Below are 15050 nucleotides of genomic sequence, written 5' to 3'. Positions count from 1 at the left end.
TGAGATGAGATCAGAAGAGAAAGGCAGGTCTCACTGACCAGCAAGGTGTGGGATTTTATGACACTATAATGATGAGTTGTTGAAGGTATTAACGCAGGCACACTCTTCACATTTTTAAAGGATTTTTCTAACTGATAAATGGATATGGATTAGAAAGGGGCCAAATGGAAGGTATTAAAGACTAGGTGAGAGATAGTGGTGGTTTGGACTAAGGTAACGGTAAGGGATCTAGAATAAGGTTATGTTCAATCACTAGGTGACAATGACTCAGGAATCATTGTAGGTATTGTATTTAAAATAGCTAGCATGTAATTTAGGAGCTATAATTCAACCTCCAATGTGTTATAATGTATCATACAAACTTCACTTCTGTTTATTTCATTTCTTGACAAGCATCTCAGGTCAGAGTTAATACAAAATAACAGGGTATTATGAGGAAACCTAACTTTGGATGTTTTTGGGGGGTGGTATTGGGATTTGAACTCAGGGCCTTGCACTTGCTAGGCAGGCACTCTACCACTTGAGTTATGCTCCCAGCCCTTTTTTTTGCTTCAGTTATTTTTAAGATAGTATGTCGTACTCTTTTACTGGGACTGGGCTGGGACCACAGTCCTCCTACCTGTGCCTTCTGTGTAGCTGGGACCACAGCCACATGCCACCACTCTCAGCTTGCTGGTTGAGATGGGGGTTCTAGCTAATTTTTTCCCGGGCTAGCCTAGCTCCACAATGCTCCTGATCTCTGCCTTCCGAGTAGCTGGGATTACAGATGTGAGCTACTGCTCCCAACTCCCTAGTTGTTTTCTGTGTATTGATCTGATTCCTTCTCATATGATTATAGAATGCCAAACTTGGCTTTATTTTTTAAAAAATTAGAATAATAGCTAGGAAAGAACTAAAAGACAACCTAATCTATTATGTATATTTTTTTATAATCCATGCCATGAAGAAACAAGAATAAAACACAGATCTCAATGTAGGATCATTAGACTTTGAGGTAAGATTATAACTGATATCAGATGGAATTTAAAACAATAATTAAAATCCAATCTTTATGACTAATCTAGAGTTCAAAGGAGGAAGTGATGTATTACAATTCTTCCCAGGAAGAATTTCTGAAAATAATGTTATGATTCAAAATATTGCTCAAGTACCAGTAAAATCAGTCAAGACATCACATTTCAATTGTGAAGATATAACTTTTTTATTTATAATTTGACTATTCTTCAAAAGATTCAATTAGAAATTATTTAGGAGGAGAGAAAGAAAAAGGAAGAAGAAAGAAGGAAGAAGGAAGCAGAGGAGGGGAGTGACGGGAGAAAGAGAAACCATCTTCAAGGCTGACACCACCTAACCCTTGCCCACCCACATACTCTACCCTCCAAAAGTTCAGCCTCTTATTTAATCTATGCAATTCATTTGAACAGATATTCTTAATTTTTTTCATCTGTGGATGTTTTAATTTACATTGAATCCAGTCATTACTCTTTACTTAACTTTCTAGATGGCAAAAACATATGATCTATTAGTTTATGAAAACTTTCTGTTAAACCATCAAGAGAAAATAAAGACTAAGGAAAGAGGAGCTATAGAAAGCAAACAGCATTTAACAGTAAAAAACACATCTTGTGTTCTCAAATGCTAATAAACTTGCAATGGAATAAAAAGAGGCTTTTAAGAATTTAATAATCCTGCCAGATAATAGTGGTTCATGCCTATAATTCTAGCTACTTGGGAGGTGGAGATCAGGATTGTGGTTGAAAGGCCATCCCAGGCAAATAGTTTGTGAATTCTCACCACTTAAATAACCAAAGCAAAATGGACTAAAGGTGTGGTTCAAGTGATAGGGAGCCTGCTTTGCAAGTGCAAAGCCCTGAGTTTGTAAAAAATTACTTATGTCTTTCAAGTAAATTAACTGTATCTGTGAATAAGGGGGTCTTTCCTTACAAATATTTACTTTTCATTGTTTAATATCAACTTGCACAAAGTTACAGTTACAAATGATCAATTACTACTGAAAATAAATTTACTGACCCTTAAGTTTGTTAAAATGTATCTATGTTGCCAGTTCTAGAAAGCTACTCATACTTTAAGTATCACATTTGGCTAAGCATTCAGCTTCAAATTCCTCCACTTACTATAAAAATCTTTTGGTCCTCTTTACCTCAATTGTTGTTTTTCAAAATAACATGGGACTCATTATCTGTGTTCAGTATTAGTCTCCAGGTATATTAAAGTCCTTGGAGTCATAAAGCCATTGAAATTCAACTGATAAAAACGCTACAGCATGTTTCACTAGATATATTTAAACAAACCACATCAAGTACAGATTTCAAGAACTCCCCACTGATATACTCAATCCCAGAGGGATCCGCTTAGAATCTACATGTATATATTTTTAAGGGTAAAAATAAGAAGTTGAGCTTCTGTGGTCCCCCACTGTTGTCTCCTACATTGGAGGGACTCCAGTAATTCCAGTTGCCATCATGACACATCCATTATAGGAGCCCAAAGACCTCTCACTTGGAGAAGATTGCCCTCTGATTCCATTTCTCCTCCTCAGGAGTGCTGTAGTTGTTGAGCAAACTAAAAGCTGGACAGAACACTGGTAGCTGGGCTTTCCCCTGTACCTCACAGCCTATGAAGAAAAGGGCAGGAAAGCTCTGAACCTCACATTCCAGTGATGACTGGGAACAGCCCAGTTATCTAGGGGCTCACCTGACCTAAAGTGCACCCAGGTGCTGAGTATTTAATCAGTGAATAGAAGGTGCAGCATGGCTCAGTGCAGACTTTCAACCTTCTAAGCCGGGCCTGTGATCTTAGAGAACCGCTTCAAATAAAAATTGTTCCCTCTGTACTCTAAGGAGAGTAGTTAATCTTTATCATGACAACTTAAGGCTGAGGCCAGATTGAATGGCATTGCTGAGAGCTCCACTTCCTAGCATGGCTTGTTTTCTTGGTTGGCAGTGAATCTTAACCCTTCCCAGAGCTCTGCCGAGTCATGCATCCTGTGGAGGGCTGGCAGCATTGCTGTTTTTATTAATGATGCTCAAAATCACCAATGGAAATTTTTGGTTTCAAGGAAACTGTATTTTTATTTAAAAAATAAGTCAATAATGTATTCAACAGATGAATATTCAAGATAAAGTTAGAAAGAATATTATCCTTTTCCACTCCTAATCAGGTATAGTTTTCTAGCACTTTTCTAGCACTCCTTCCTTCTCTTTCTAGTTGCATTTTTAGATACATTTGAATAGAGCAAAATTCAACACACCTACATTTTTCTGCTCCACTGTAGAGTAATTTATTATTCATCTCCATCCTCCCCAAACAAAATCATTGAACACACCTGCCAAAATGTATAATTCAGTAATGTATTCCAAAGATGCCTTTCCAAAAATATTGTATGACAATGATGAAGTACATTATTCACCCCCACATGGGGGAACCAACATGCTAGATAAAATCTTAAGAGAATAAGGAAACTTTTGTGCAATTGAAATGCTGGAGAAATTTTCTGAGTGCTTAAGAGATATGTAAGGAAAGCAAAATAATGATTGGTTCACCAACTACTTACTTAAAAATTATTTTATATTTACTTTGCTGAGGTTTTGTTCCTCAAGCCCTACATGAAAGGTTTTCAACTTTTCTACAGTTTCTTATTTCAAATTTATAGATTTTTCTCTATCTTCCCCCCCACCTCAAAGACTCATAAATCATTTTTAGGCAGTATTACCAAGCTTGATCAAGTGTGTATATATTTGATCTCCCTGAAAATATCACAGAGAATATAAAAGCTAAATCAGTAATTCATATGTTCTTCTAGCTGGAAGATTTAAATATTACAGAAACATTCACCAAGGTGCCCAGCTTTTAATCATCTTTTGGCTCAAGTCTGAATATTCCTCTAAATAACACCTTGTAGTCAAGGCAGCACAACCACGGTGTGCATCTGCATACTGCTAATTCCTTTTGCACTTGTCTGTACTGCACAGTTTAGCACTTTATTACATGCTGGCTGGCCACCCAACTGCTCTGTGTGTGACTTTTCATTCAAAATACATTCCAAGATGCTGAAGAGCTGTGGCTCTTGTATAACAATGTCTGTAACCTCCACAATCATTGGCATGGCATTGTATGTATAATAGAATTTATATTTGTTGATTATTTGTTCTTTTAGAAACCTCTTGGGGTAAAACAACTCTTGGGAAAAGTTTCAAGGCTTGATATTTCTGCTGAGGTTGTCCACGTTATATGAATTAGTATTCAACATAATAACCTGGTAATTTTTTTTTCTTTTATACCGAGAGCAAAAGCACTCACTTTTCTGGGGATCACTATTAAAATTCAATAATGGCCAGTAGTGGGCTAGCAGAGTGGCTCTAGTGGGAGAACGCCTAAGTAGCAAGCATGAAACCCTCTAGTACCACTAAAAAAAAAAAAAAAAAAATCACTCATCATTAATGGCCAGTAGCAATTTGATAGAGAGAGAGTCACTAATACTTAGTAATTTAATGTTAAGTTCATAAACAGATCAATATACACAATTTTCAGTAGTAGTATATCCCATCAATCAATATCAGCTATATCACTACAGGCAATCTAACTTTTAAACAATACATTCCTGGGCTGGCAGAGTGGCTCAAGTGGTACACAGCCTGCCTAACAATCATGAGACCCTGAGTTCAAACCACAGTACCACCAAAAAAAAAAAAACAGGAAAAAATCTATTCCTATTTAGTAGAATATTTTAATATGCAGATTAAGATATTATCCAAATCAAATCTCCCAAAATAAAATTAATACACTAGCACACACAGCTTATATTTATTTGTTTAATTACTAATAAATATATTCTATTCTTTAAAATCTTGTTTCTGAGTGAAATATCATGTGCATATATAAGTAAAAATAATCCATGATGTGTTTAGCAAATTAAGTACCACGATCAATTTATATTTTGTGTGGTATTTACAAACATACAAATCTCAGTTTTTCTTTTAAGAGTACACACCAATGAGACCTAAGATTGCATGTGCACGTTTTTGCTTTTATTTTGGGGTGATTATGTTAATATCATTAACTTACAGATCATCAGGACAATTTCTTGGTGGCTCCAATCTCCCTCCTGTTTGTACATAATCTAAAACATCAAGGTTGGAATATGCTGGATAAGGCTGATGACCAAGAGTTAGAATCTCCCAAATCAGAATTCCAAAAGACCTGAGATATTAAAGGGTTTGCTTTAATTTTACTGATTGCAAATATCATATTTACAGTAGCCTCTCCAACATCATTATTCCTGGAACTCTGGGTTCTACTTTGAGATTGGCATTATTGGCCTTATAATTAGATTGACATTAGAAAAAGTAGAATAAGACACTGAAGATGAGCCACATTTTAAAGATGATGAAAGGGCTTTGTGTGATGGGGGCATGCACTCAGACAAGGATCCAGTCACACACAGAGACACAAACACACAGATACACATGCACATGCAAATGTACATGCTCCCGCACTCATACATGGGCACATGCAGGGGCACACGCACATCCATACACACACACACACACACACACACACACACACACACATTCTGTTCCTTCCCCTAGTTGAAACCCCACTGAAGTTCTCCATTACCTAAGAATTTCACACCATCTACATGCAGACACATGAAGGTGAGACAAGAGACCATTTCATCATTTCCCCCAAGTTTAAGGTGGTAGAATGGCAATAAATATAGAGACCAAAGTCACTAGTAAAATGACAGCACTGTGGACCAATTTTTTTCTCATCCACAATTTTGCCTATGGCCAACTCAGCTTAAAACTGAACAAATTTTTACATTTTAAGCAGCTCCAATCAAAAGTTGGGCATCAACAAACAAAAATGAAGGTTTATTCAAATAATAAAGAGATGTCCAAACCTCCCAAATGGTATATTCTTTTTGTGATCCATGACTTAAAGTCTTCTTATAAATTAACAAACATCCCAAAACAGTAGGCATTTGTTTAATCGTGGGTTTATAGGGCTTTGGAGTATAACAAAAAACTTGAAGTAAATGTATCATTTCATAAAAGTGATTGGGAATGGGATACAAATGGCTGAAACTCAGGAAAGTTCCCCCTTGACCATCAGCTTGAGGCAAACCATTTAACTTCTTTGGTCTTCTGTTCTCTTATATTAAGAAAATTAGATATCCTTTTAAAATCCTTTTATGTCTGACATTTGACAGTTCTGCCTACATTTCTTTGTGTCCCTTTCAGCTCACCATACATCAGATTGAGTAGTGAAGATTCCATCCATCAAGCTTTCTGGAGCCATCCACCGAACAGGGAGCAGGCCTTCCCCTCTCTTTCTATAATAATCATTTTTATAGATGTCCCTTGCAAGTCCAAAGTCCCCAATCTTCACTATCCGTGAAGGACTGGTATAGTCTTTCACAGAGACAAGACAATTCCGAGCTGCTAGATCCCTATGCAGAAGTTATATTTAATAATAACAAAGTTTCAGAGATTAGACAAGCAACATTAGTAGATGTATAAAGAAGAGAGACTTTTAAATATCTTGCATGATATACCCAAAGTACAAGTGATTATTAAGCCAATACTAGTAATAACCTTGCATCCAATATCATTGTACCTATGAATGAAGTGCATCTGTTCCAAGTATACACAGCCTTTTGAGATATCTACACACAGGTCTACAAGGTCAACCAAAGTGAGTAAAGGACCATGCAACTGTAAGAAATGAAAGGAAAATTAAAACCATTTTTCTAATTTGCACAAAATATGTATATATAGATGTGAATATATATATAGTACATATACTCACAAGCATGTACACATTTGTATATGATGTGCTAAAGGTATTTTTACTTATGGTTACAAGAATTCAAAAAAAGGAATAGCCATTTTATATTTTCTATCCAAATATACATAAATGGTACATTATATTTATAGTAAGCAGAGATGATACAGAATTTTTATTGGAAAGATCTCAGGGTACGAGGTCACACAGACCAATATTTGAAAACTAGTTCAGGTATTTATTAGTTTTGTGAACTTGCTCAATTTGTTTAATTAATTAAGCAACTTTCTCATTTGTAAAATGGACATAATAATACTGATTTTGTAAGATTCAAAATAAGATATATAATATTGCTGATTCATAACAGGGACTTAAAAAATAGGCTGCTCTCTTAAGTAGTAATAACAGTCATTTAATCAATGTTAACTAATTTAATTATTGGCCAGTGGCTCTCTATCATGTCAGTTAGGACAATGGACTTGTTCCTCATATGAGTTCCATATAATTGCCTGCAATACTCTGTTTTTCAGATCACAGACTACTCCTCTCATCTAAAACAGACAGCACAAATACACACTCAAGCCTGTGCTCGTTGCAATGATTTCTAGATGAAAAAAAAGTCAAAATTTTATTAGTAGCATAGGGAAAAATACAAAATTCCTACCTATAGGCCAAAGTCATACATTTCTGTGTTCCATTTCCCTGCAATTACCTTAGTTCAGGCCTTTATCATCCCTAATTTGATACATCCAAAAACTTTCCATGTTTCCCAGCCTCCTATTCTTTATTAGCTCCCCCATGCCCTGCTTCTTGTAGAGTCCTTTGGAAATTACCGACCACAGCCCCAAGGCAGCTACTATAATGGGGTGAGTTCCTTGCTAGCAAGAGCCATATCGTTCACTGTCATATAATAGCCACTTAACAAAAATTTGACAAATTCAATTATATCTGGAAAGCAATATATTTACTACTGCATATTTGTATAATTTTCATAGTTTTTTTTAAGCTTTTTTCTATTTGATACAACCTTAGAACATCAAAATTGAGAAGAATCTTAGAAAGCTTTAGATTCAATATCCAGTTTATGAAATACTCCCAAAAGTGAAGGACTAGTGGATGTGTTCTGGATCTGGTTGCAATCAATCTTATGCCTTCAACCAACCAAACAGTCTGAAAGCAGGGACAGAGAGGTTGCCCATGCTGCTGCTTCTAGGACAGAGTATCAGGTCACTTTCTGTGTAGAGATGGCTGGTGTCAAGTGAATTAGCATGAGGGGAACACAATATCTGTGCTGTTCCCCTGTGGGTGCTCGGCACCTAATAGCATCCTGTCCTCTATGGTAAGAGTAAGTAAGATGAATCCCTGGAAGCTGTTGTGGCAAGTCAGCAGAACAGTCAGCGGATGCACTGAAGTGCAGACATTATAGTCAGTTAAGATCTTGGATAAACAGGAATAATTTGGGGGAATAAAAAGAAAAAAAGAAAAGAAAGAAGAGCCAGGTACCTGTGGCTCACCTCTGTAATCCTAGCTACTCAGGAGGCAGAGATCAGGAGGATCACAGTTTAAAACCAGCTTGGGCAAGTAGTTCTCAAGACCCTATCTCGAAAAACTCTCCAGAAAAATAGTGCTGGTGGAGTGACTTAAGGTGACAACCCTGAGTTCAAGCCCCAGTACCTCCAAAAAAAAAGTAGAACCATATTTTCTATCAGTCTGTCTTCAACCTCTTCCCTTATCCACTAAGAAAAAAATAAAACAAAATCTACAGATAAACTTTCTTGTTAAAGATGGGGCCAGAATGTGTGCATTTTTTTCCACTCTCTCCTTATTAAAACAATGGTATAGGGTGAAAGTTTGCAAACATTCACAGACAAGTGGATTGGGACAACAGATTAAACAGACAGAACATTTTGGAAGAGGGAAAGCAGGTGAAGGAATGGTCATTTGGCAGAGCCAAGAGCAGGGGACAGGTGACTGCTGGCAAAGGGAGAAGAGAATTGAGCTGTTTGTGGTGATAAAACCCAACAAAAGCTCCAGAGTGGGAAGTGGCAGATATTTCTGAATGCAGGGTAAGGGTCAGGACTGAAAGCAAGAGGAATATTTAGGTTATTTCAGAGCTAACTAGTTCTTACATTCCCCACCACAACAAGAGGCTTTTCTCTGCAGAATAAACAAATACCAACAGAAAACTAAACCTGAACAACTCAGAGTATAAAGACACCACCAATCCTATTAAGGCACTGCACTGATAATGAGGAGAGAATTAAATGAGAGCTCACACTGAGCTTTCAGATCTTAGAGCCCATCTTAATTCCTGTCTGGTGAAACTGACCTGCCAAGGAAGAGATTCAGACACTGGCATTAGGAGACACCCAAGGGAACAGAAGGGTCCCATCCACCCAACATCCAGAAGGAAGCTTCCTCAAACATGTAGATCCCAATCAACTTCTTAGGCCCCAAATTAAATATAAACAACAGCCAATAATCACCAAAAAAGTTCTGGGGATGTAGTGCAGTGGTAGAGCTCCTGCCTTGCATGAACAAGGCTCTGGGTTCAATCCTTAGCATTTCATGAAAAAAGATAATTGGCAAACATTTGAGAAAATCTTCTCACATTGAAAACAGACTCCAATTCCTAGCCAGAGCAATTAGGCAAGAAGAAGGAATAAAAAGAATACAAACAGGTAAAGAAACTGTGAAAATATCACTATTTGCAGACAACATGATCCTATACCTTAAAGACCCAAAAAACTCTACTCAGAAGCTTCTAGACATCATCAATAGCTACAGAAAGGTAGCAGGATATAAAATCAACATAGAAAAATCATTAGCATTTCTATACACTAATAATGAGCAAACTGAAAAAGAATACATGAAAATAATTCCATTTACAATAGCCTCAAAAAAAATCAAATACCTAGGTGTAAACCTAACAAAAGATGTGAAAGACCTCTACAAGGAAAACTATACTCTTCTGAAGAAAGAGATTGAGGAAGACTATAGAAAGTGGAGAGATCTCCCATGCTCATGGATTGGTAGAATCAACATAGTAAAAATGTCTATACTCCTTAAAGTAATCTACATGTTTAATGCAATTCCCATCAAAATTCCAAAGACATTCATTAAAGAGATCGAAAAATCTACCGTGAAATTTATATAGAAACACAGGAAGCCACGAATAGCCAAGGCAATACTCAGTCAAAAGAACAATGCAGGAGGTATCACAATACCTGACTTCAAACTATATTACAAAGCAGTAGCAATAAAAACAGCATGGTACTGGCACAAAAACAGACAAGAAGACCAGTGGAACAGAACAGAGGACCCAGATATGAAGCCACACAACTATAACTAACTTGTCTTTGACAAAGGAGCTAAAAATATACGATGGAGAAATAGCAGCCTCTTCAACAAAAACTGCTGGGAAAACTGGTTAGCAGTCTGCAAAAAACTGAAACTAGATCCATGTATATCACCCTATACCAAGATTAACTCAAAATGGATCAAGGATCTTAATATCAGACCACAAACTCTTAAGTTGATACAGGAAAGAGTAGGAACTACTCTGGAATTAGTAGGTATAGGTAAGAACTTTCTCAACGAAACCCCAGCAGCACAGCAACTAAGAGACAGCATAGATAAATGGGACCTCATAAAACTAAAAAGCTTCTGTTCATCAAAAGAAATGGTCTCATTAGATCAAGGGCAAACACAACAAGGGGATTGGACTATGAGCACATGATAAAAGCGAGAGCACACAAGGGAGGGGTGAGGATAGGTAAGACACCTAAAAAACTAGCTAGCATTTGTTGCCCTTAATGCAGAGAAACTAAAGCAGATACCTTAAAGCAACTGAGGCCAATAGGAAAAGGGGACCAGGAACTAGAGAAAAGGTTAGATTAAAAAGAATTAACCTAGAAGGTAACACCCACGCACAGGAAATCAATGTGAGTCAATGCCCTGTATAGGTATCCTTATCTCAACCAGCAAAACCCCTTGTTCCTTCCTATTATTGCTTATACTCTCTCTACAACAAAATTAGAGATAAGGGCAAAATAGTTTCTGCTGGGTATTGAGGGGGGGAGCGGGAGGGGGTGGAGTGGGTGGTAAGGGAGGGGGTGGGGGCAGGGGGGAGAAATAAACCAAGCCTTGTATGCACATATGAATAATAAAAGAAAAATGAAAAAAAAAAAAAAAAGAACCTATAAAAAAAAAAAGAAATGGTCTCTAAACTGAAGAGAACACCCACAGAGTGGGAGAAATTATTTGCCAGCTATACATCAGACAAAGGACTGATAACCAGAATATATAGGGAACTTAAAAAACTAAATTCTCCCAAAACTAATGAACCAATAAAGAAATGGGCATGAGAACTAAACAGAACTTTCTCAAAAGAAGAAATTCAAATGGCCAAAAAACACATGAAAAAATGCTCACCATCTCTAGCAATAAAGGAAATGCAAATTAAAACCACACTAAGATTCCACCTCACCCCTGGTAGAATAGCCATCATCAGCAACACCACCACCAACAGGTGTTGGCGAGGATGCAGGGAAAAAGGAACCCTCTTACACTGTTGGTGGGAATGTAAACTAGTACAACCACTCTGGAAAAAAATTTGGAGGCTACTTAAAAAGCTAGACATTGATCTACCAATACCACTCTTGGTGGTCACAAAAGACTGTGACACAGGTTACTCCAGAGGCACCTGCACACCCATGTTTATTGCGGCACTATTCACAATAGCCAAGTTATGGAAACAACCAAGATGCCCCACCACTGACAAATGGATTAAGAAAATGTGGTATCTATACACAACGGAATTTTATGCAGCCATGAAGAAGAACGAAATGTTATCATTTGCTGGTAAATGGATGGAATTGGAGAACATCATTCTGAGTGAGGTTAGCCTGGCCCAAAAGACCAAAAATCGTATGTTCTCCCTCATAGGTGGACATTAGATCAAGGGCAAACACAACAAGGGGATTGGACTTTGAGCACATGATAAAAGCGAGAGCACACAAGGGAGGGGTGAGGATAGGTAAGACACCTAAAAAATTAGCTAGCAGTTGTTGCCCTTAACACAGAGAAACTGAAGCAGATACCTTAAAAGCAACTGAGGCCAATAGGAAAAGGGGACCAGGAACTAGAGAAAAGGTTGAATCAAAAAGAATTAACCTAGAAGGTAACACACACGCACAGGAAATCAATGTGAGTCAATGCCCTGTATAGCTATCCTTATCTCAACCAGCAAAAACCCTTGTTCCTTCCTATTATTGCTTATACTCTCTCTACAACAAAATTAGAAATAAGGGCAAAATAGTTTCTGCTGGGTATTGAGGGGGTGGGAGGGGAGAGGGAGGGGGCGGAGTGGGTGGTAAGGGAGGGGGTGGGGGCAGGGGGGAGAAATGACCCAAGCCTTGTATGCACATATGAATAATAAAAGAGAAAAAAGAAAGAAAAGAAAACAGACTCCAAAATGGTGATGGGAAAAAAAAAGTCAAGGAAGTAAATTAATACTTTAAAAAAACATTATTAACATCCAAAGAAAAATAAGACAAAAATTATATCTATGAAAAAACAGAATACTTTTTAAAATGCAAAGTATAATAATATGTTTATGAAAACTGAAGTATGATAACCTAAATCTACAAAAAAGATTAGGGAATAGAATTGAGAAAAATGTATCAGAACAGAGAGAAAAAGAGCTGAAAATAAGAGAAAACAGCTAATAAATAGTAAGAGGTGTTAAAACAAAGTGGTTCATTATTCAACTAATAGGATTTCTATAATTAAAAAAGGGAACAAAGTTATCTGTGGTCAAAGAAATAATTTAAAAATCCCAAAACTAAAGATTTTCTAGACTGTGTATCTAGTCTAGAGAGGCAAAGAGTACCATAGATGAAATTTTCCCAAAATTTTCCAAAAGGCAGAAGCAAAAAGCAGGACACTGATAATAAATTCAGGAATCAGAAGGGTATAAGACTTCCCAATGACAATTGTAGATATTAGAAAACTAAGACATACTTGTTTTACTTTTTGAGGAGGAGGGTTTTCAAATTATCAATCAAGTGTGGGGGAAGAATGAAAGACATTTTCTCCCAAAGAAAAAGAATGAAAAAGCAAATCTTTGCCTCACACACAAGATTTCTCATTCTTTCTCTTTCCTAAAACATAAAAAAGTAGTCATAAGACAGAGGGTAAAAGGGTCGAGCATGGACCTGAGTTGAGAGATGACCAGGATAAATGTGAAGGAAATCCCAAGGATAACAAATGTGTAGCTAGCCTGGAGCAAGCAGCTGTACTGGCTCCAGGAACGCAGTGTCCAAGGAAAAACTGTGAAGTGCTGGATTATCTGATGGATTTAACATATTGAGAAAAGTGATACAATTCTATCAGAGAGCTTGAGTAGTTTGAAAACAAAGAGGATGAACAACAAAAACAAGAGGTACTTATTAAACTAGCCCAAGGGGGGATAAAAACACCACAATCATAGCATTTGGGTAACTCAGGATGCATATAATAAATAGTTATAATAATGTAATATTATTACATTACATCAATAGTGAAATACTGATTTGCTAGAAAAATATGATACCTGTTGGAGAATGAGAGAAGCAAGGTTTTCGATATGTAACATTGGTGGAGTTGGGCAGGTATATGAGGAAGTCTGAGTTTAAGTCTCATCTTGCATAGTAGGAAGTGAATAGATTCCTCTCCAAAATGACAATTCAGTGTGTATCAGTGTAAGCAAAGTATTTACATGGACTGAATGCCTGAAGATATGCACAACCCTGGGATGTGGGGATGCACTACAGTTCATGGTTCTGTTTTTCACCTTACACACCTTATTATATAATTTTTAGTCATATAGCACTGAATTTGGTAGGAAAACCCCCAAATGTTTAAGTTTACAGACTTGAAGTCTAATGATTTGTCTCGTCTTCTCATCTGAGGTATAAGGTAGTTATCTGCAGGTGGTCACCTCCTAGCCCAGTCCAGTTTTACACAGCATTTCCGGGTCCATAGTGGGCTGGATACTTGGAATAGGAAGATAGATGAACTGAGGCCACAATATGAAGGCTAACTGCAGAGCTGGCAGGGCCTGTGAATATGGATGTAGGGGAAAAGAAAGCAGAGACCTGGGTGGATGGATGTTTGAACTCAAATGTTTTGCTTTGGCCAAAGTAAGTTTGACATGCCTACTAAAATCCAAATAGATCTGTCACCTAAAAAGATAAATTAACCTAGCTAGATCTAGGGCAATAGATCTGACCCATAAGTCTAGAATTTAGTAGACTTCAAGACTGAAAATAAAATTTGGGACAGACAGACATTTAGATGAAGTACAGAAATGTGCCTTTCTCATTCCACACAATCCCTATGCTCCAGAAAAAAAAAAAAAACATGGTTCTGGACAGAAGGGACCTATTTCCTCGTTAACTACTAAAAATATGGATTGATGGAATGGCTCAAGTGGTACAGCACCTGCCTAGAGCAAGCACATGGCCCTGAGTTCAAACCCTAATACCACCAAAAAAACAAAAAACAGACTCAAATCTTAGCCATCAGTTCAATTTGCCCTAATTTAATATGAAGGAACTAATAAGATTTCTTTCCATGGAAACTTTCTAAGGTTCTCCTGACAGCCAAAGCTTCAGTATATTGAACTTAAAGAAAATTATAGGACATTTGCAGTAGGAAATAATGCTGTGGGCCCCAGCGCCTACCTTTGTCTTCCGGGCTTTACGCAGGTAGGTGAGAAGGTCTCCTCCCTCCATCAGTTCCAGGATAATGTACTGGGGTTCACTCAGCAGACAAACTCCAAGCTGCTTCAGAATGTTGGGATGATTAAACTTGCTAAAAGTTGGAAAGACACAAGCTAGATGACATGACAGTGACAGGAGTCTCAGCTGAGGGTCTTTGCAGAGCAGAACAATTCTTTATCCATAGTTTCCTTCAAAACCCCTGACTTCACTTTCTCTAGTAAGTGAAAGCTTTCTTTTCCAAACACAGATCTTTGAGCTTGCCTTAAGGAGGTAAGATGGCAGCCCCTAGTGGCCAATATAAATGGACAAAACAGGTTGGGTTTTAGAACAAATAAACTTTCTATTAATGGGATTTTACGTGTTGAAAAATAAAGCAATTTTGACGAGTAGTTCTCTTCAGAAGATATTTGAAAACATGTTTTTGGTCATCACAAGTGTGAAATACATTTTTTCAGTTTTAGGAAGACAACTCCAACC

At 37.3% G+C, this 15050-nt stretch overlaps 1 protein-coding gene across 9 annotated transcripts in view; it reads right to left on the bottom strand.

Moving 5' to 3' along the window:
• Ros1 (ROS proto-oncogene 1, receptor tyrosine kinase) overlaps positions 1-15050 on the bottom strand; it is a 128351-nt gene that overhangs the window by 6955 nt on the left and 106346 nt on the right. For 4 of the 9 annotated variants that reach the window (XM_074075738.1, XM_074075741.1, XM_074075744.1 and 1 more), the window contains 4 exons: positions 14535-14664; positions 6640-6737; positions 6269-6472; positions 5086-5220 (listed from right to left, as the gene is read on the bottom strand). In XM_074075738.1, the coding sequence (XP_073931839.1) occupies positions 5086-5220; positions 6269-6472; positions 6640-6737; positions 14535-14664 (567 nt within the window). Of the gene's footprint in view, positions 1-3271; positions 3347-5085; positions 5221-6268; positions 6473-6639; positions 6738-14534; positions 14665-15050 lie in introns of those variants that run through there. The other 5 variants (XR_012448798.1, XR_012448799.1, XR_012448801.1 and 2 more) reach the window with 5 other exon arrangements.

Source organism: Castor canadensis, chromosome 1 (assembly GCF_047511655.1).
Source record: "Castor canadensis chromosome 1, mCasCan1.hap1v2, whole genome shotgun sequence".
NCBI lineage: Eukaryota > Metazoa > Chordata > Mammalia > Rodentia > Castoridae > Castor > Castor canadensis.
Note: the sequence above shows the minus strand (reverse complement) of the source record. Positions and strands in the feature narration are given on the sequence as shown.